Source organism: Haliotis rufescens, unplaced genomic scaffold (assembly GCF_023055435.1).
Source record: "Haliotis rufescens isolate VD_foot unplaced genomic scaffold, xgHalRufe1.0.p SCAF_7, whole genome shotgun sequence".
NCBI lineage: Eukaryota > Metazoa > Mollusca > Gastropoda > Lepetellida > Haliotidae > Haliotis > Haliotis rufescens.
The window spans coordinates 24,497,412-24,520,982 of record NW_025964361.1 but is presented as its reverse complement, the minus strand read 5'-3'; the positions used below and the strand labels follow the sequence as shown (position 1 = coordinate 24,520,982).

Genomic DNA, 23,571 nt, shown 5'->3' with positions numbered 1-23,571 from the left:
CACACAACATCGATTGTAAATATAATTAAAGACAAAATTATATTCTTGAACTCCTGTTGTTACATTCAGCAGGATATTCGTTTCATAATAATTGAGAGGGGCCGTCCATTTGATAGTCTGGGGTGGGTGATAAGAGCTGGGTATTAAAAAAAATCTGTTCCCGAAAAAGCTGGACAAATAATCTGTCCTTCGGTTAAAAACACAAAATCAGACCCTTGACATGGTAGGTGTTGAGTGTGAAAAATATTGTTTGGTAATTGTGAATTTGAACTGTTGCAGTAAACAATATTGTTTGGTAATTGTGAATTTGAACTGTTGCAGTAAACAATATTGTTTGGTAATTGTGAATTGGAACTGTTGCAGTAAACAATATTGTTTGGTAATTGTGAATTGGAACTGTTGCAGTAAACAATATTGTTTGGTAATTGTGAATTGGAACTGTTGCAGTAAACATCTGAACCAGCCCGTATGATCCAATGGGGTGAACTTTGCACAAATACGGCATTACATCCATATTCAAATGTGTACAGTATTCGCTTAATGTTTGCATATAATACAACTATCATTGTAAATGTCAGACGCATTTATGAATGGTTACACCCAAGCCCCCAAAGGGGATCCTCTGTGCATACGAAGCCAGGAAAGGTCGTGGCGCAATATACAGTCAGGTGTGCTCTGTGGACATAGTATTAAGGTAATATCGGTCTATAACGTAAGCTTGCGATGTCGGTGTCAGCAAATGATGCGTATGATAGATCATGTCTTGGAATCATTTCGCCATGCTGACTTAAATCGTCAATATTTGCGTGATGAAAGTGATCAGTGTGTCGTGGGCAGAGGAAAAAGTTACACTTGCTGATAGAAAGTCGTTTGTCAAGTCATGCCATTTGTGTCAAACATATCGTCTTAATCAAATATCATTCAATATTAAGCATGTCTTCTCTTATGTATTTTGTCACGTTTGCGTGTACATGTTTTGCGTTCCTGTTCTGACTTGGCGGAAATAGGCGAGTAAATGTGAGAATGAATGAGTCTTTCAGTGAGTGTGAGTGTGAGAACGAGAGGTGACTGTGAGAAAGTGTGGGATTGAAAGTGTAAATGAGGTGGTGGGTGTGATTGTAAAAGTGGTGTGGGTGTAGATGCTGATGGGGGGATGTGGGTGTTGGGTTGACTGTGAGAGTGGGTGTGGGTGTGGGTGTGGGTGTGGATGCGGGTGCATGGGTGTGGGTGTGGCTGCGGGGTGTATGTGGGTGCGGATGCGGATGCAATATTCCAGCCATATGACGGTGGTCTGAACATAATCGAGTCTGGACCAGACAGTCCAGTGATTGACATCATGAACATTGAACAACGCCATAGGGATACGTGTGTGTGTGTGTGTGTGTGTGTGTGTGAGTGTAGAAGTATGGGTGCTAGTGTGAGTGGCATTTGGTGTAAGTCCACAATAGTGTTAATTAAATCACACGCCGGCGACACTTCAGTTTGTGAGAGCAGTGACGCAGGTCGTACATACATTTGGTATGAACTCATAAGCGCGGATTCAAGCCAAGGATTACAATCGATGTGAAATTGAGATTCGAACCCAAACAAAAAAAGTAACATCGGATCCTGCGAAAAAGGGAGATGACTCTGCATAACTCTTATTATAAACGGATCGATCGCTTAGTCTTGTTGTTAAAGCGTTCGTTCCTCACGGCCCGGGGTTCAGTTCTCCATGATGTGGTGTCCCCACCGTGATATCGCAGGAGCATTGCTAACAGGGACGTAAACCCTTACTCAGTAACTCACTCGCAATATTGAACGATGGCAGACAGTATTGTTTTTCACAACAGTTTATTTGCTGGTGCTATTGTGATACAAAACACATAACGTCACATGTTTTATCACTTCGGAGAAGCGAACGCCCCAGGCGGAAATAGTAGTATTTGGTATGATAATAGTAACTTTCTGGTACGCCTTTATCTGAGAACAGGGTATTGATACTGATCAATACCTGGCGATGAACAGTTATTTACAAGAGGAATTTGTCTGTGTTTATGTGGTCTGTTAGATCTATTTCGTATCCGTTTTTTACAAACCCTGAAACAATTTGACGTGTGCTCAAACACAACCAAACAAATACATGTTACAATCGGAGACACTGTTGGGTGGGATGAGACAAGAGCCGTCGCATCAACGAGTCATGCCAAATAATCATGTTTCATTTATGTTAATAAGGTTTCACGTTCGACCCGCTAAATATCCTATATAGTGTCCAACAGAACACGTCTGTTAAATACGTCAATTCTTCTGTAAACATTGTATTACAGGAACTGTTCAAAATCTGTAATGTAACGAAATCGAACAGAAACGTTATGTTAATGGTGTGAGAGGCCATCATAAAGATTGTGACACCGGGTGTTGACTTCGACGTACTTAAACCAACCAGCGCAGGACATACTGACGCAGCCATGCTTGAGCTTTGATTTGGTCCTCCCCGGGGAACCAGTTAAGGTACTTTCCACGTTAGCTACTTTGTTAATCGATTCCCATTTTAGTCGCTATTCACTGGCCTGGAGAAGTATTGTACTCCGACCTCCCTACGGTATCTGTGGTGGCATGTAGTCCTGTTATCCTAGCAGTCGCGCCATGCTCAGTGGCGCCTGTTGTTCTGGTTGTCATTTTAATACAGAAACAAGACAGATACGGGTGAAACCCGCAGAGTAAGAGATGAATAGAAAGATGGGATGGACGTGAATAGAAAGATGGGGATGGATATGAATAGCAAGATGGGGTGTATATGAATAGCAAGATGGGATGGATATGAATAGCAAGATGGGTATGAATAGAAAGATGGGATGGACATGAATAGAAAGATGGGGTGGACATGAATAGAAAGATGAGGTGGACATGAATAGAAAGATAGGATGGATATGAATAGAAAGATGGGGTGGACATGAATAGAAAGATGGGATGGACATGAATAGAAAGATGAGGTGGACATGAATAGAAAGATGAGGTGGACATGAATAGAAAGATGAGGTGGACATGAATAGAAAGATGAGGTGGACATGAATAGCAAGATGGGTATGAATAGAAAGATGGGATGGACATGAATAGAAAGATGGGGTGGACATGAATAGAAAGATGGGGTGGACATGAATAGAAAGATGGGATGGATATGAATAGAAAGATGGGGTGGACATGAATAGAAAGATGGGATGGACATGAATAGAAAGATGAGGTGGACATGAATAGAAAGATGAGGTGGACATGAATAGAAAGATGAGGTGGACATGAATAGAAAGATGAGGTGGACATGAATAGAAAGATGAGGTGGACATGATTAGAAAGAGAAGAGGTGGACATGAATAGACAAATGGGATGGACATGACTAGAAAGATGGGGTGGACATGAATAGAAAGATTGGGTGGACATGATTAGAAAGAAGAGGTGGACATGAATAGACAAATGGGATGGACATGAATAGAAAGATGGGGTGGACAGGAATAGAAAGATGGGATGGACATGAATAGCAAGATGGGGTGAACGTGAATAGCAAGATGAGGTGGACATGATAAGAAAGAAGAGGTGGACATGAATAGAAAGATGGGGTGGACATGAATAGAAAGATGGGATGGACCTAAATAGCAAGATGGGGTAGACATGATTAGAAAGAGAAGAGGTGGACATGAAAAGACAAATGGGATGGACATGACTAGAAATATGGGGTGGACATGAATAGAAAGATTGGGTGGACATGATTAGAAAGAAGAGGTGGACATGAATAGACAAATGGGATGGACATGAATAGAAAGATGGGGTGGACAGGAATAAAAAGATGGGATGGACATGAATAGCAAGATGGGGTGGACGTGAATAGCAAGATGGGATGGACGTGAATAGCAAGATGGGGTGGACGTGAATAGCAAGATGGGATGGACGTGAATAGAAAGATCGGATGGACGTGAATAGAAGGATGGGATGGACACGAATACAAAGATGGGATTGACATGAATAGCAAGATGGGATGGACATAAAGTTACAGGAACGTCACTGACAGTTACTGACTCAACCTTATCTCTTGTGAGAGAGTGAGTTTGGTTCAACACTGCGAAATACGTCGCAATGAATAAATAATTATGAAGTTACGCAGTCTATCATTTAGGTACGCTAACTTGTAGCAATAACAGCAATAATTCAGCCCCACCATGCAGGAGTCACCTCCAATCGAACCCGGGTCTTGACGAGCCAACACATCAACTCACAACCTGACCAACAAGCTGTACACAGTGAAGTAGGTGGTGAGTTGTATAGTTAACAACAGCTGTAGTTTTGTAGGTGTATACATGCAAGGTGGAAACGACACGTGCAATGTTACAGACAGCGTACACTACCGTTGCTGTGTGTCTGTTAGTGACTGATTGATCGTACCCCACTTGTACCAGCTTTATCACGACGGGGTACATCAGCATGGTACATCGTCCCCATTTTTAGAATTGAACCCGGGCTTTCGATGTGACAACTACTACAACAATACATATCCTGCGTGGAACGGACGAATCCGTGTCTGTAAAAGAGGGAGGTAGGGGAGTGTGACGCGGCCCACGTTTTGGTCATGCTCTACGTTTGTTTGGCAATATACCAAAGCACCCTGAAGCATATACTAATGACATGATATAGTTTTAGTTGTAAGTGAGTGAGTTGGATTTTACGCCGCTATGAGCGATATTCCAGCTTAGCATAACACCGGACACTGACTTCGCATTCTATTCACGTGGGAACAGAACTTGGATTTTTGCTGTGACGGTAGTGTCTGTGGAGTAACCATGCTAGCGACAGTTAATAATGAGTCAGATGAAATTTATTTTTGAAAGATGTCCGCGTTTAACAGCTTCTCTTTCAACAATGGGGCTACACGAAGTCATGACCCTACGGATATATCGAGTGTATGCATAAATTATAAATACTCCACTCTTCACAAAAAAACACTAAAAGTCATTCATAATATCATATACAAAAGGTCTGCACCACTGTTGTTTAACAATTGTCTGAACTGGAAAGAGTTAAAATCAAAGACCTTGAAAGAAATGTATTACAGCGAGCTAATACTTCAAGTCCAATATACCACGACTCACATGCTGAAGTCTGATCGTGGCGTGGGGGCCTGCTGTTAGCCGATGTATCCAATCATTATATCTTCTTTGTGCATGTAAGTGCATTCAACGCATAAAAAATGCCTGCTATAATGCAAGTATCGATTCGCTATCTACAACAGGATAATGATATATTGCCCAACAATGGCATAGCCAATGCACCGAATTAGGAATCATTGACAAAGCTCAAAGGCTGACGTTCTTGTACAGGCTGTTAAGTAACAATACATGTTATACTTGCAATCATGTGGTCACTGATGAATGCATATGATGCCACATATAGTTTATCCAACCTCTTCACTAAAAGGGCGAAATGCCTACGTGTGCAACTGATAAATGGTTGTAAATTGTTGTTAAAATGTTAATATTAAAAACTTTAAAAATAGTATGTATGAAATAGCACGAATCAATAGTACTCGATTTCTAACGTCTCTGTGGGTTGATTTCGCTCCGCTAGAATACATATACTTAAAGGTACATTTTTAACTATTCAACAATTTCAGCATTTCGTTTGTAGTTTATTAGAAGAGTTCAGAATGCATTGAGCTGTCAGTTTAAATCATAAGGGTGTTTTGAAAATATAAAACGTATGGTCAAAATTGAAGCAACAAATAATAACATATATAACCGTAGTTCAAATGGGTTAGTGGTTAGTATTAATTACTTTTAATGCCTGGAATATATTTAACGAAAACAGAAAGCATTTGACAAAGCAGTTTGGTTATAAAGTAATGGAACATTAAACATGTATACAAACTGCATCCGTACTGGTAACGGGCGTAGTCTAGGAAGTGAATTATATATATCTAATTAAGTTACAGTATAAAAGTGATTAAGTTCGACCCGACATGCAGCTCAAAAGGTTTCAAAATACAATCTGAACTGTGAAACGTGTTTTGTGAAGTGTAATATAAAAGAAAACAAACCCGTCAATATTGTGAAATACGCAATGTGTTGCATCACATCAAAATAACAATACCTGCAATTTTCATTTTTTTCTATTTTTTATGTCCTTCTTTATAAGCGCTATTTCCTTCGAATGAATAATTGATAACTACAATTCACCCTCACGTTATCTTCCAGAATTGGTCTGCAGTGTGTATAGCCTGTAGTAAGAAGAAGCTGAAAGGTTAAACGAAGTAGAAATATGTTGGAGGGTTTTCCACTCCCTAGATCTAATCATATGTTCGCCTTGTGGAGTTTATAGGTATGTAACAAGTACTCACCGCTAGTTAATTCCAAGCACGTGATGAAAACGAGAATCCATACGTGAAATTCCATTTCATATTATTGTCCCAATAGGAATTGCAAGTAAAAAACTCAACCAGAACTAATTCCCCCACCACTTGCTCAGTCACAAGTGTAAGTTTTCCATAGCAAATCCTCTGTCTATCACAGGTACAGACTGAAATACCTCCTCTCGAAAACTCTGTCACAGTATCTCAAGCCTAAATCCATATCTGAACTGCCCTGACATCCTCGACTATACGTATATGAAGCGGAGATCTGTATTAATCCAGCATATCTAGTCGCTAGACTCCGATAAAACAGCTTGCATTTATAGAGACTTGGCGAGATCGTTACATCCAGTGGCAACTCCTCACACAGGCGCAGATTGGCCAGAGAAGCCACCGTGACGAGACAGGCTAAACCAATCGATAAAACATTTCGATAGGAGATTTATTTTCTGAGGGCCGATTTTCTAAGTGACTACAAAAGCGGTCTATCTGCTGGTGTGGCCTAACGCAATCGATGTGCAACCATTACACGTAATCGAAAAGATTTAGCGGATGGTTAATGTTAGAATATTGATACTATCGTACTCAGCTATGGTTGACGATGATGTAAATTACAAGAGGGAACTTGTCGCTCACTGAGGGTTTGGCTCTTGACACGAAGCCTGTTCAAGGTGTCTATGCGGTGGTGTTACTAAAAGCACTCGTACACTTGACATACAGACTGATTGTAATGAGATACATGTCTAAATCCTTAAACAGGTCGTATCTACTTGCAGCAAGTGCGCGACGAGCTATGACGGTAATAGTGATTAACGCGGAAAACCTTATCGGGAGTGTTCAATCATTTCATCACCACATGTCAGTATTTGTGTGTGAGGTGACCAGTGACTTGGTCAGTAGGAATTAGTTAATGCTCTCTCTAATTTGATGTGTGACTTGTAGCGCGCTAATTACGCATTTCGGAAGTCATGGCTACCACATGTAAGCTACGTTATAAAACATATGCGTGTATGAGATGACTACTGTCGATTTATGTTGGGAGAGGCAAATTATTGTGATTGCTTATGTGTGAGGTCCAATTAGACATTTCCGTTTGGGTACAGTCGATCAATCCAGATCGGAGTGCAATTCCAGAAAAAAAGACAGAGCGCCAAGTGGTCGAAATCTAATGCGCCGTGCTTATGCGTTCCTGGATCAGATGGTTCGAATCCCTGATTAGCCATGGACTATGATCATTGGTCTGTCAACACGAAAAGGAAATGTTTCTGAATAACGTCGCCGGTGTGCACGTGTGTGGGGGCACCGATTTGAGGGAGTGTGTGGGCGAGTGAGATGAATGCCACTTTGAACAGCGTTCAATATACTGCGTGTAAATGTTGGGAGAAAACCAACAGCTTTCAGGTTACTGTGTGTAAATGTTGGAGGAAACCCAACAACATTCAGTATACTGCGTGTAAATGTTGGATGAAAACCAACAACATTCAGTATACTGCGTGTAAATGTTGGAGGAAAACCAACAGCATTCAGTATACTGCGTGTCAATGTTGGAGGAAAACCAACAGCATTCAGTATACTGCGTGTAAATGTTGGAGGAAAACCAACAGCATTCAGTATACTGCGTGTCAATGTTGGAGAAAAACCAACAGCATTCAGTATACTGCGTGTAAATGGTGGAGAAAACCAACAACATTCAGTATACTGCGTGTAAATGTTGGAGGAAAACCAACAGCTTTCAGTATACTGCGTGTAAATGTTGGAGGAAACCCAACAGCATTTAGGTCGTTGACGTTATCAGGTTGGTGATGCCCACATTCGCGGGTATGATATAGAGATAGCATGGATCATAATCAAGGCGAAGACGTGATTCGATTCGTGAACCGATTATCAGCATCACTTGTACGGCTAAGGGATGAAACACGAACCGTGCCTTTGACTGCTGGGCCACCTGTGTCTCTTCCTCGACGAAAGAGCCTACCGAAACTCGTTTGTCTCGAGCTGGACACCTGCTCGTCTCGAACTGGACACCCGTTTGTCTCGAACTGTAAACACGGTTGACTTGCACTGGACACCTGGATGTCTTGAACTTGACACCCGTTTGTCTCGACCTGGACACCAGCTGGCCTCAAACCGCGGTTTATTCAAAGTATTCGCGATGTTCGCCAGTACTTTGAGGTAACGAGCAGATGTCATTCCTATCAATACAGAAGCGTCAAAGACCAGTTCAATTAGACGGTAGTCGTAATTCCGTTGTCGATGTTAGATCAGTCCACTGACACTGGCGAGTAATCGCGTCGTATTCAGAGGCACCTTCTGTATCCGCGGATACGTTTCCAAGTTATCAGACCTATCATCAATGAACCTATAGACAGTTACACTGTCACTGTTGGTGCACAATCATGTCGGGGTCTTTGTGTCATTCACCTGACACTATCAGCCGGCCTTCGGTTGTAGTAAAGTCGTTTGGTCAAGCTTCTCTTTCAGATTATTCCAATCAACGTGTTTATGAGGCTAGGAATACCAAGGGATGCAGACCAGCCGGCCTCAGACTGTGCTCCTCATCATTCGTAACGCCAATGTAAGAGAAAGGCTGCCGGGCAGAAGAAAGTGTAACCCCTTATTTGATGGTTTGCTGAAACGAAACATACAAAGATGGCTGGTGGATGGTGATGTATGTGATACGGGTGACAGAGTTGTGTTTTGGACCACAGGTTTGCAGTGTTTCGGTGACTGTTTTCAGCCAAGTAACGTTTTGATAGCGTTTGTAATTTTTTGGTCAAATCCAGTTTGCAAGGCTACACATTTTTTGCCCCGCAGTTTGTAATGGGCGGTGGAGTAGCCTATTGGTTAAAGCTTTCCCTCGTCCTGACGAAGACCCGGGTTCGATTCCCGAATGGGTACAATAAGTGAATCCTTCTTATGGTGTTCACGACGTGATATTGATGGAATATTGCAAAAACGAGTGCGTGAGTGTGTTAAAATTTAATATTGCAGCCATATTGCTAATTTGCAAAAAAGAAGCGTTAAGCCATAATCACTCACTGATACCTACTATGTACTCAAATGCAATTGAGATTCAGTCAAATCGGTTACCCGTACACAATAAAAAAGAGTTACCTTAAGCCAAAAACATGTAGTTCTATACTGACGGTCTTTTAATAATCGAGTCTGCACCAGACAAACCAGTGACTGATTTTATGAGCAACGTTTCCTGCTGTCGAGACTCACCACCTGATGCTTAACACAAGAATAGGCGACTGAGGGACGAGTTTCTCCCGGAAATCCCACGGCAGCCGAAACCTTTTTAATTTAAGGTAATGTGTTAATGATATAATATATACATTCATAAACCCCTGATTTATCTGTAACGCAATTTATCATATTGCATTTGAGTTACATGCAATCTAGCAACTATAAGTTCCGTGGTACTGATACATGTTAATGAAGCTCAATGGTTTAAAGCGCTTCATGTCGCTGTGCAAAGTTTCGTTTTAGGACGGCACCGTGCGTTGCCTCTGAAGGTTTTCCAGCTTCTGTTTTCACAAGACACGCTCTTATTTAGATAACGTCGCTCAAATTTCGACGCCGTTTTGTAGTTAATTGAAAAATGAACGCCCGAGAATAATCAGTCCCGATTTCTGTCCAACGAGATTCTATTGGGCGCAACAGGCAACATAGTAATTATATGACTGTTTCGACGGAAATCAGTGATGACACCAGGTGTTCGTGAAAAGGGAAAATATAAGCATTTGATGTCTACGCAGTATCTGGTTGGTTGTAAGTAACTATATGTGTTTTTCAACCATTTGCAAGTCAACTTCGAGTTCGAAAACACTTTAGTTACATGTAGACGAGTATCGAAACCGATGCTATACTCTGCAAATAAAGAAACGCAAAACGTAATACCAAAAATGAATTGGTCATTTCTGCATTGATTGGGATTGATTTGTGTGGAAAGAGTGAAGCACTGCAGACATTATGTGGAAATGTGGCAAAAACACAAGCATGTGGAAGCATGGCGCCGAAAAACATCAACATGACATGCACGTGCAACATCACTTGTTGGGCTATAAACCCTTTCGGGTTTCATTTGCATACCTTTACAATCTTACAGCAAGTGAACAGCGAAAACACGACTGACGGGTGCCCATTGGCAAGCTGTAGCCAGGTTTTTTCCACGTTGCACCAAGTGTCATTACAAGGCTGTAGAATCGTTGTCAGACACGCGGGACAACACGGGATCTTTCCAGATGCGGTCGACCACGGATCACTGCTGCAGCACAGGACATATTCACACGGCCACGTCACTCACGTGAAAGAACCACCACGGCCACCTCTACAACTAAGTTTATACAAGACTATATCAGCTCAGACAGTGAGGAACCATTTACGCGCTGGACGACCAGTTCGAGGTGTCATTTTGACGGACCTGCATCGTCGGTTGCGGCGTCAGTTGTGTCAATTGTGCCACAACTGCGATGGAGACAACTTTGGTTTAGTGACAAGTTTCATTTTATGCTGAAGGTATCACGGGGAACGTTACGTACGAAACGGCATAAAGGAAGAGGACAGATTTTGTGATGGTAGTGTGATGATGTTGGCAGCCATCTCCTACACTGATAGAACAGACTTGGTACAAGCTCTGGGGAATTTAACGTCACAACGATACACGGATGATATTCATCGGCTACATGCTCCATTGTGCATCAAGCTAAGTAAACGCAATTTTCCATCAAGACAACGCCTCACCTTATATGGCAACAGACAACAACCTTTGTCAGGAATCACAACATTCAGGTCTTGCCGTGGCTATTCAGGTCCCCGAATCGAACATTTATGGGATGCTCTGGATCAACGACTGCGAGTACGTCAGCAACAACCACAGAACCTCCGACAGGTGGCGCAAGCAATGCAGACTGAATGGGTGAACTATCCCCAGGGCACAATTCGGGATCTGATTGCTTCCATGGGATGACGATGCCAGTCAGTGCAGGACTCTTATGGTGGCTAAGAATAGATTACCTTCATTTTTAAAATGTACTGTTCTATGTGTGCCATACTGAACCTGAGTCAATGATAACGATTTGTGCTGAACAATCGATTAACCATATGTTGATTATTTATATGATATATAAATTATACATCTAAAATCACTTTCGCTTTTCTTTTTTAGGAGTGTATTTCTCCATGAATTAGTTTTCTAGCTGTTTTCGAGATGTTCACACACACACACACACACACACACACACACACACACACACACACACACACACACACACACACACACACACACACACACACACACACACACACACACACACTTTTGTTAACGTTGTAATAGTGAATCGGCAAACCTCAAAAGTTTGAGGCCACCGTAAGTAGGATCCGCTGACGTGGTTCACGTCCCTTATTTTCCCTGAGAATGATCCTGGGTATGTCAGCTCAAAACCGTGCTCGTTCGTTTCACAAGTCGTCTTCGACATGCATCACGCCGTGAAATAAATGTTCTTCCTCAATATATCAGAATTGGATTAATACTACCGTCAAAAAGGCGGAATGTACTTTAGAGGTTAATATACTTACGATGTATCTGTAAGTTAAAACAGCATTTGCTACAAACATGAATAGCGTTCAAAGCGAATAACTCGTTTTTTATCTGACCTTCTGACAACAACAACTAAGCGGTTTGTTGTCTGGAAATTGGTTGTCAATTGCCCTCTTTCACCGTAGGTCTAGAACCGGTCTGGTGTATTTCAAAGTTTGACGATGAAGTCGCTTATAAAAAAGAACAAAAAGCTGGAAAAGAAGAGTGTTGGCAGAGCTACACGCGCATCCGCTACACACACGTACTAATACGCGTGAGAATGAGAGTGTATGACATTGTTCTTTAATGCCAATGTCAGCAATATTTCATGTATATCATAGCGGCTTAACACAAGCTTATAATTAATCGAATGTCGACCTGGCGAACTAGTGACTAGATGCATAAGCAATGATCGACGACACGCAACGTGACGGTACCTGAATCTCACTCCAGTCTCATTCTCACTCGTATTTCTACGTGTATATATTTTCGCGTACAATATCGTTCTGTTTTGTTGTACCAGGAAGGTTTCAAGTTGTGATGATATATTGTCAATTTCATCATCAGAGTGGCTATTCTGATTGACAAATATGTCGTTCAATCGACATGTGGAGCATGTGGGGATTGTGTACATGTGTGGTTCAGTATTTGATTGACAGTTCATTGACAACTGTTTATTACTGAGTAGAGTGGGTGTTTGACAGTAAAGTATCAAAATGGTTAGATTGTTTAATTATGATAACCGCGCATCATTCAAAGTTTCGTGCAGGTATATACGAGTATATACCAAGGTAGGCATCATTTATGGATAACAAGTTCTTTATTTGACTGTAAAGGTGACGTTTCGGTAAAGATCCTCATACCGAAGCGTCGCCATTACAGTAAAATATAGAACTTGTTATCCATAAATTGTGTCTACTTTGTCATCCGTCAACTTCTAAGAAATGCCTATCAAACAATTATAGACAAGTAGCTAATTGCCTTTTTAGCATTCGGTTTCGAATCCCAGAGGATTTCAGTTGTAATACATTGTGAGAGCCATGAGCGAATGAATGATATATTTTGTTATTTACAAAGAGAAGAAAAGCATAATTTGATTCACCTACGTATGTACTGCGTAATGTCACGTTCAATTTCAGATAAACCAAGAAAGACATCAAAAATGTATACTAAACTTAATAATATATGTCCCCAGAGAGGATTGCATGTTAATGTAGTCCCCAGTGCATCATGTTTGTCGTAACAGCCGAATAAAGAGGATTCATTTCTTTGACCAATCATCCAGAGCGATGACATACAGTCACCAAGCCTGACCACCTATCTATCAATTACAACAAACATTCATAACGTGCTTGGGGCCAATTCTAACTCCGAATCCCCATTGGGTGAGAAAGATTGGGACCGGGTGGTTGATAGCGGGCCCAAAAGTTTAATTGGTTGTTTTACGCCCGCTGTGTCTACGTGTCTGATTGCTTGCCTGATTGCTTACCTGGTTGCTTTCCTCATCTCCGACTGGCCAAATCAACATACGACATCACCTTAAGTGATCATACAATTTTAGTTTTCCTTCAACATACATGATCATTTTTTTAACACCAACAAACAATGAGACTGAAGTGTTTGGGCACCGCTATTTTGCCTTTTACGCTAAACGAAATCAGTTTTTGCGGATGTCAGAGACTGAATTTGCTCTGGCAGTGACGTTTTATTTATTTGACAGAGTGCAAGACCTGAACGTTCCATGTCTGTGACGTCATGGCAATAGGGGCGGTGGAGTGTTCGCTTGTCAAGCCGAAGCCCCGGGTTCGGCTTCTCACGTTCGTGACCTGAGCGAAGCCCAGTTCTGATATCCCCTGTCGTAATATTGCTGGAATAATGACATTTGTTGAAAGTGACGTCAAACATAGCGAAACATTCGAACTCTGACGTCACATAGAAACGACGATACCCAAAAGAAAGAGTTTTCACAAAAGAATGTGATTTCACATTGATCTCGTACATATTGATTAAATATTTTAGGCCCTGCATGTTCAATGGAATAGAAGAAGTGAATTATCATATTTTCTAGCGCGCTGATTCGCTGTCAATTTTATTCCAAACATCCATATTTTCTTCAAATATATATTTTGTTACGTAATAATTAGTGTTCATGCAGTGTGACAGTGCCGCATCCTCTTGTCTTTTCAATTTGAAAATATTAATAATATCGTAATTCTTGGAGGTTTTGGAATTCAGGGATTCTAGGGACGACGCTGGGAGTTAAGGTGGTTTGTGCTAGGAACTCTTGGGACTATGATTCTATGAGCTCTAAAGACATTAGAGACTCAAAGGAGTCTGGTAACTCCAAGGACTCTAGAGAATCTACGGACCCGCATTTTAAGGACCCTGGTGACTTTGAGGACTCTGGGGCCCCTAAAGTCTAAGGTGACTGTGACGACTCTGGGGCCCCTAAAGACTATGGTGACATTGAGGGCTCTGGGGACCCTAAAGACTATGGTGACTTTGAGGACTCTGGGGACCCTAAAGACTATGGTGACTTTGAGGACTCTTGGGCCCCTAAAGTCTATGGTGACTGTGACGACTCTTGGGCCCCTAAATACTATGGTGACATTGGGGACTCTGGGGACCCTAAAGACTATGGTGACTTTGAGGACTCTGGGGACCCTAAAGACTATGGTGACTTTGAGGACTCTGGGGACCCTAAAGACTATGGTGACTTTGAAGACTCTAGGGACCCTAAAGACTATGGTGAAATTGAGGACTCTGGAGACCCTAAAGACTATGGTGACTTTGAAGACTCTAGGGACCCTAAAGACTATGGTGACTTTGAAGACTCTAGGGCCCCTAAAGACTATGGTGAAATTGAGGACTCTGGGGACCCTAAAGACTATGGTGACTTTGAAGACTCTAGGGACCCTAAAGACTATGGTGACTTTGAGGACTCTGGGGACCCTAAAGACTATAGTGACTTTGAAGACTCTAGGGACCCTAAAGACTATGGTGAAATTGAGGACTCTTGGGACCCTAAAGACTATGGTGACTTTGAAGACTATAGGGACCCTAAAGACTATGGTGAAATTGAGGACTCTGGGGACCCTAAAGACCATGGTGACATTGGGGACTCAGGGGACCCTAAAGACTATGGTGACTTTGAGGACTCTGGAGACCCTAAAGACTATGGTGACTGTGACGACTCTGGGGCCCCTAAAGACTATGGTGACATTGGGGACTCTGGGGACACTAAAGACTATGGTGACTTTGAGGACTCTGGGGACCCTAAAGACTATGGTGACTTTGAGGACTCTGGGGACCCTAAAGACTATGGTGACATTGGGGACTCTGGGGACCCTAAAGACTATGGTGACATTGGGGACTCAGGGGACCCTAAAGACTATGGTGACTTTGAGGACTCTTGAGACCCTAAAGACTATGGTGACATTGAGGACTCTAGAGACCCTAAAGACCAGGGTTACTCTGAGGACTCTGGAGACCCTAAAGACTATGGTGACTTTGGGGACTCTGGGGCCCCTAAAGACTATGGTGACATTGAGGACTTTGGAGCCCCTAAAGACCATGGTGACTTTGAGGACTCTGGGGACCCTAAAGACCATGGTGACATTGGGGACTCAGGGGACCCTAAAGGCTATGGTGACATTGGGGACTCAGGGGACCCTAAAGACTATGGTGACATTGGGGACTCAGAGGACCCTAAAGACTATGGTGACATTGGGGACTCAGGGGACCCTAAAGACTATGGTGACTTTAAGGACTCTAGAGACCCTAAAGACCATGGTGACTCTGAGGACTCTGGGGCCCCTAAAGACTATGGTGACTTTGAGGACTTTGGAGACCCTAAAGACTATGGTGACATTGAGGACTCTGGAGAGCCTAAAGACCATGGTGACTCTGAGGACTCTGAGGCCCCTAAAGACTATGGTGACTTTGACGATTATGGAGACCCTAAAGACCATGGTGACTGTAGGGACTCGGTGGACTCAAGTGACGTTTAGGATTCTAGAGTCGACTCAATCATCCAACGGGCAGTGGATGAAATAATTCCTATTCCTTACTTACTACCAAATGGTTTCAGGACTTCCACAGGTCTTTAACTTGTCACGGTAGTTGAGCTATCACGACAATCATACATATAACATAAACAGTCTGAAAATAGGATAATTGTAATTTTTCGATTTGTCGTAATCGATGTCTGTTTAATTGGTATGCATAATGAACACAAATGAACTCCTAGAGTGTAGACTTATAATGATTTAGACACGATCTTGGTCAATTACGAAAATGTTCTGCTGTTAATATTCGACATAGCACGACACTGCACATGTGACAGCTATATAGGTTGCAGCTCACACATGTATCCAGGTAGCCGATCAGAAACTGATTGATATCGCGTGTTTTTAAATTGAAACACCAGGAAGCCCATACATTAAATATATGTTTTTCTTTGAACTTGACATCAGGATCTAGGCACGCTGTACGCATTCAATATCAGAATTGACTGTGTGGTGGCAAGTTTCCTTTCTTTTCTTGGGTTGACAGATGTTGGTGTATACGCTTCGGGTCATACCTTGACAATACACCAGGTATTCGTGATACCCCAAACGTACTAAACAACCCTTTTTCATAACGGGTAGAACACAATCTTCCGATTACTCCAGTGCTTGTCGTAAAATCCCTGTCCGCCGATATGCCTGTACATCGTAAGACTTTCTTAACATATACATACAATAATATTTGCAAGCATTGTTAAAAATGTACACTCATTCAATTGTACAGTGGTTTTATATGAATATTGTTTAACTCTTTAATTGTTAGAAAAAGTAGGAATCTGGGGTTTTAATTGTAAAGAATATGTATATTGTTTATGAACTTATTTGAACCCTGTTCAAAAATGCTTAAAGATTTTGCAAAATGCAATCTTATGAAAACGTTTATTAATCCAAAGTAATACAGTTGGACGTTTCATAACATGAACAGGAGATTGAGTAAAATACAACTGGACGTTTCATGACATGAGCAACAGACCTAGAGTAACACAGTTAGGCGTATCATAACATGAACAACAGGTCAAGTGAAATACAGTTCAGCGTTTCATAACATGAACCCCGCCGTGATATTGCTTGAATATTGCTAAAAGCAGCGTAAAACCATACTCTTTCACACACTCATAACATGCACAGCAGACCTAGAGTAACACAGTTGGACGTTTCATAACACAGTTGTTTTACATTCTTGGTCACCTGGTTCATATGATCATATATGATCCATTTTACCCCTTGTTGATTGACACAAGTTACAACCTGTCATAGTCGGTGTAATGTTGTAGACATCTTTCAGACACATACCAAGCAAAACCTTGATCAGCAAGCAGTTGAGAGAAATTAGCAGGTGTTTAAGCAGGAGGCACATGCGTCGTTTATTCTGAGCTTCGTTTATTTCACGTCTGAAGCTGCAGATTTAATTATAATAATCAAATTCTGAGGATGATAATAGAAACTACTTTAACTCAAACGTGTTTAAGAATCCACAAAATATGATTGCCCTTTGTCTGTCATCACACGTTTGTAGATGGGCAATGAGCAACAGATAATACGTTAATAAGTACTTAGCTAACAGGCTTTTGATACAAACACTCGACCATCTATTGTATGTATCAATCTATATTTGTTGTTTTCATATCTATTTACTTGTATACATGTGTATTAAAAAAAGAAATGTTTTAGAATCGAAGGTACTTTACAAACTATACAAAGTTGTTCAGACAACAATTCACAAAGTATAAAGGCTTCAAATGTTATAATAAAATATATTTGCATTTGTTTCCTGTTTAGAAGTGAAAGTAATATATATATACCGTGTGATACCCTGTGACCCGTGTGAACTTTCGGGGTACAACAGGTCCCAAGGAGCCTATGTACCTTTCATGAGTGACTACTTAAATAAATCAGTTTCTCCGAAATAATACAGCTGGACAATTGCAGACTGTGAAGTTCATGAACATTCACTCCAAGTTCACGCGACCTGCAAAAACCGATGGGAACAGATATTTTAATAATTATTTGGATCGATTAGATTTGTTTCAAGTAGGCGCATGTATATGAAATACATGCAATATGTACACACGTATCATGTACGAGGCCAAGTCCTAATTATCAGATATATTTTAAACATATTATTTCGATTATGTTTATGAATCACTGTCACCAGTTGTTCTCGGAAATGTGAAGGTATCCTGCTCCAGTAGTGGCGTCATCAAAAAAGGTTGTACCACAAAACATGTCATGTTCGACAGCCACACATACATACGAATAGAAATAACCAATGAAATGTCCATGGACAAAATTAATATATCCATCGAAGAGTCAAAGGCCACATGATTAGAAAACACCAGCAAATGCATGTGGTTTTGCATAGCACACATTAAATGAGAAAGAATGTCGATTTTGGAGCTTTGCTGCAATGAACGGGTACTTGTGACAGGAAACGATTATTGATGCTAACCAGTCTATGTCATTGATGTTCCTTTTTCCAAATACCCTGGACATATACAGATATTAGAACTCACTTAAATAAGGACTGCGTAGCTTTCTTGCTCTCCAACTATTTTTGATTATACATAGATTGCGAAAAACACATGATATTCCAATAAAAATGACTCTATAGCTTACCGACATGGCATTCTGAAAAGAGGATATATCGATTCTTTGGTAACAATCAATATTTTGGCGTTTCCTACTTCGATAAGTCGTGGAAATAGATTTTCTAACCGTGGTACATGTACTTTACAAATACGTTTAGCCCACGGGGCAAGCTTGCCAGACAAGATTCAGACGGGGACGAAGTCCTTAAATGAAACTACGAAAATCATTTTCAGCCCGCCTTGTAATTATTCCCATTCAAATTCATTTTGCCAACTCAATTTAACAAACGTTTCCTTTGGCGATTGCGATAATTGGACATTCTTGAAGTTTCTGTATCACCAGAGGAAACACATTCCGGGGTATTATGATGTAAGGTTTCAACTCGCGTCATCTTTGAACAGAAGGTTCCCACTGGGTGCAAATTCTTTAACCTTTGAAAATCCATGCTATCATGATTGTCCTAGCAAACTAAAAACGTCGTACTTTTTTAAATAATTGCAATTAAATCTTACAAATCTATATGAACATCGGGAAGTTGTTTTACATTTTTTACAATAACCTTCCAGCCTATTGTTGATGCACCGTAACACGTTGCGGTTGACGACGGAGTGGAGTCGGGTGCCTCAGACACGGTACACTGTTTCTCTCGAATATTCAGGGTAGGCACTGTTTAACTGCTTAGTTTTAATTTCTTATGAGGATGTTATTTAGAGGCATGATAGATGTTGCTCCTCCAGGGAAATAAGAGCTTCACAGCTGACTATGACTATATTTACCATCGGACATAATATGATGCTCATTGCGGTGATAACCTATTAAGTGAGAGTGGTGGGGTAACGTAATGGTTGAAGTGTTCTCCGGGTTTGAATCTCCACACTGTGCAAAGTGTGAACCCATTTCTGATGTCCCCCGCCCTAATATTGCTAGCATGCTAAAACCGGCTCACTCTATGTGCTGCCTTCTTATATGACAGATACATTAATTATGTAAATACATATATGTTCATAGTGGTGTGACTATGGTGTCACTATGACATTGACATGGTATTCGGCCTGACATTCATGCTTAAATATAGCTGCATCCTGAAGGTTTACTGTTCCTGTGTGTGTGTTTGTAACGGGTGCCACCGGTGGGGTAGGATACGCTTACTTTTCACGAAGACCTGATATCCTCACTATTTAATAGTGATTGATAAACACATGCTGATGATGTAGTCGGAATCGTAGAATGGATATTCGTTTGATTGTGGAAAGTGTTTTGAAGCTTTTCTTTACAAAATAATTATGATTCCCATTTACTTGTCTTTTAGGCATGGGTGACCCAGTCGTTCAGACACCGTAATTCAATGTGTAGATTTGTTTTCCTTTGGCCCGACAGAATCCTGTGGTCACGGGTTTGAATTCGAGCTTCGGCCTGATTATGTTTCTGGGGTATTCAGCACGATATTTGTTATTGGTTTAACTAACTTCCGAGACCTGCATCACTCTAGTGTTTCCTTTCCTGTCAGGCTGACATGTTGGGACAACTGAACTTCTGGTGAAAGGGTGTTGTAACTATAACCCATCCAGATCACTCGGACTCAGATACATATACGTGGTTTTTTGTTTAAAACGTATGCTTATCGACATTGACTATGAGTCAAAATAAAATGTGTCTGGCATACTTATAGTGTCCATACACAATACAGTGATGTGTCGGCCATCACAGTGGCAAATCACACTGCACAATAGGCAGTTTGCTGATTATCTGTAATAAATGTTGTTAAGATAAACCAACAGGCGTCGTTGTCTTCTAGCATTTGCCCTGATGACAAGAATACACCGTGTCATTGTGATAAAATATAAACCATCGTACTGGTCATACATGGCCATGAAATATGAGATGTAATTGCGTTTATAAATATCTTGTATCAAGTAGCATCAACCGTTTCTGTTTTTAAGTAATAAAACAGTCATCGCTCCAAAGGATATTTTGATATAAATCATTACCACATAAAGCATGTAATACAATCATCAAGTAAGCAGTCGCTGTGGGGTGAGTGAGTGGAATAATCACGTATAATTCATGATTATGTATAAACTTTCTTCCCTATAGACATCGTGGTATCTGGAGTTGCGTACCACGAAAATAAAGCACATTTAATACTTTGTCTGATCCCATAGTCCCAAATAAGTGGAATTACCGAAATAGCATTTTATCATATCACTTTCATCACTATCATATTAGTCAAGGAAAGGAAATTTAATTTGCTTCCTCTCGCTTATCATTAGGTACAGACAATACTTGCCCCTTGAATTTCCTTGTGATTTCATTGTCCTGTGGCTGTGTTCATGACTGTGACTAGCTATTTGTCGGAGATCTACTTTAAACATCAATTATGCAGATTTTGGTTATGCCACGAATATTTTGCCTGACAAAAGAAGACGATGCTGCTGAAGTACTAATATTCAAACATATTACATCAATAGAACTTATTTTTGAAAGAATAGGCACATTTAGTCGCCAGTGGAGACTCGCTTGGAGAGGGGGCTGTAATAAGGGCACCGGTTATGGCGATTTAATCGTGTTTTCTATACGTGACGAGTCGTTTCTACACCAGTAAACGGCGTTGTTTTAATTTTGATGATACCATTTTGGGGTTCAATAAAGGTATGCCGCGATGCACGTTAAACAACAAACAAACCAAACAAAACACAAAGGTCATCATTCCTTTTACATTGAGATAGATGCTTGTTTTACATTTTGTTCCTAGGTATTGATGCTGTGAGGTTAGTTGGGTTCGATTATTCTGAAAACAGCACAAATTAAATTTATCACTACCATATTTATTTGAATTTACTTTTGAATTTTATATCAAAATATATATTATTTGTCATGAAATCCGTTACATGTACATTTATAAAGCTGAAACTAAAGGGTATCGGGAGGTTAAGTACTCAGGGGTAACGAAGGACTCAGATATTCTATGTAATATGGAGACTGTAGACGATTGGGGCAACAAGAGGTTCGTGCGCTATTAGGGGCGGTCGGGTAGCCTAGTGGTTAAAGCGTTCGCTCGTCACGCCGAAGACCCGGGTTCGATTCCCGACATGGGTACAATGTGTGAAGCCCATTTCTGGTGTCCCCCGCCGTGATATTGCTGGAATATTGCTAAAAGCGGCGTAAAACCACACTCACTCACTCACTCACTCGTGCGCTATTAGATTAACGAATGTATGGATTCTACGTTGTGAGTTCTCTGGGTTTTCTAGAGGCTGTGGGGAGTCCACGTTATAATTATGTGATCGAGATACTCTATTAGTAAGTATTCTCGGGAGTCAAAGAGACTCTAAATGCTCAATGGCTGGGGACTTAAACGATTTTCAGGATCCTAGCGACTCCAATGTCTCGAGTATCGGAGGAGTTGGAACACTGAGGGCACATGCAATATTTCAGACAAAGTATGTTGTAATTGTAGGTGTACTTCGAACTAAGGAGACGGTCGTGATTGTAGGTGTATTTCGAACTAAGCAGACTGTCGTGATATAGGTGTATTTCGAACAAAGGATGTTGTCGCGATTGGAGGTGTATTTCGAACTAAGGAGACTGTCGTGATTGTCGGTGTATTTCTAAAAAGGGGGTCTCTCGTGATGAAGTTGTATTTCGAACTAAGGAGCCTCTAGTGATGTAGGTGTATTTCGAACTGAGGAGGCTCTCATGATGTAGGTGTATTTCGAACTAAGCAGACTGTCGCGATGTAGGTGTACTTCGAACTAAGGAGACTGTCATGGTGTAGGTGTATTTCGAACTAAGGAGGCTCTCGTGATGTAGGTGTATTTCGAACTAAGGAGGCTCTCGTGATATAGGTGTATTACGAACTAAGGAGACTGTCGCGATGTAGGTGTATTTCGAACTAAGCAGACTGTCGTGATATCGGTATATTTCGAACCAAGACGACCAAGACGAGGCTCTCGTGAAGTAGGTGAACATTTCGAACTAAGCAGATTGCCGTCATATAGGTGTATTCGAACTAAAGAGACTCTCGTGATAAAGGTGTATTTCGAACCAACACGACCAAGCCGAGGCTCTCGTGAAGTAGGTGCATTTCAAACTAAGGAGGCTCTCGTGATGTAGGTGTATTTCGAACTAAGGAGACGGTCGTCATGTAGGTGTATTTCGAACTAAGGAGACTGTCGCGATGTAGGTGTATTTCGAATTAAGGAGGCTCTCGCGATGTAGGTGTATTTCGAACTAAGGAGGCTCTCGTGATGTAGGTGTATTTGAACTATGGAGACTGTCGTGATTGTAGGTGTATTTGGAACTAAGGAGACTGTCGTGATGTAGTTGTAACTCGGACTCGGGATGCTGTCGTCGCTCGGGCAAGAAAGCTGTCGTGATGCAGGTGTAACTCGTACTATGCATGATGTCGTGATGTGGGTGTATTTTAGGATAATCCTCCTCGATCCAGGACCAAGGTAGGATAAAGAGTAAAACATTCATTACTGATACACGGTCGAGTCCTCACATAAATACGATGGGTGATGGTGATGGGTGGCGGAACTCCTTGTGTGTCCCGCTGTTTCATTGATGGAATGTTTCTGAAGCTGTGGAAATCTGTTCATAGTTTCCAGATAATCCTCACGCGAATGTAGTGATACGACTGATAAGAAGCTTAAGGCTTTGTAAAACCCCCGAGTAAATTGATCAGTGACAAAATATAGCACAGTGGTTGGTTTTAAATGAGGCTAAGACATATTGACAGCAAATAGAGAGGTTCATTGTGAACTCAGCTAGGCGTTTATGAGGTTCAGTGTCATATTGTCAGGTATTAATCAATGTGGCTCAACATGTTTGTGAACTATACTAGTATTGAGCTAGACACGTTCGTTTGATTGTTTGTTTGTTGTTTAATACAACATTCAACAATGTACCACCTGTATGCGTCGGCCCGTACATATTTGAGATTAGACCAGACAAACAAG

The 23,571-nt window shown here is 41.2% G+C and overlaps 2 protein-coding genes across 2 annotated transcripts in view; one reads left to right on the top strand and one right to left on the bottom strand.

Annotated features, from left to right (window-relative positions):
• The window catches only part of LOC124137473 (putative carbonic anhydrase-like protein 1), an 82,614-nt gene extending 75,869 nt beyond the window's left edge, over positions 1–6,745 (bottom strand). Inside the window, exon 1 of the mRNA XM_046503784.2 lies at positions 6,362–6,745. Coding sequence (XP_046359740.2) covers positions 6,362–6,416 — 55 coding nt within the window. The 5' untranslated portion in view covers positions 6,417–6,745. The remainder of the gene's footprint in view (positions 1–6,361) is intronic.
• Positions 6,746–8,897: 2,152 nt separating this feature from the next.
• On the top strand, positions 8,898–15,964 carry LOC125376189 (collagen alpha-1(VII) chain-like). The gene is made up of 3 exons (XM_048388135.1): positions 8,898–9,081; positions 14,409–15,350; positions 15,381–15,964. Exons 1-3 carry the CDS (start codon positions 8,898–8,900, stop codon positions 15,962–15,964), a joined length of 1,710 nt encoding a protein of 569 aa, XP_048244092.1.
• Positions 15,965–23,571: the final 7,607 nt, after the last annotated feature.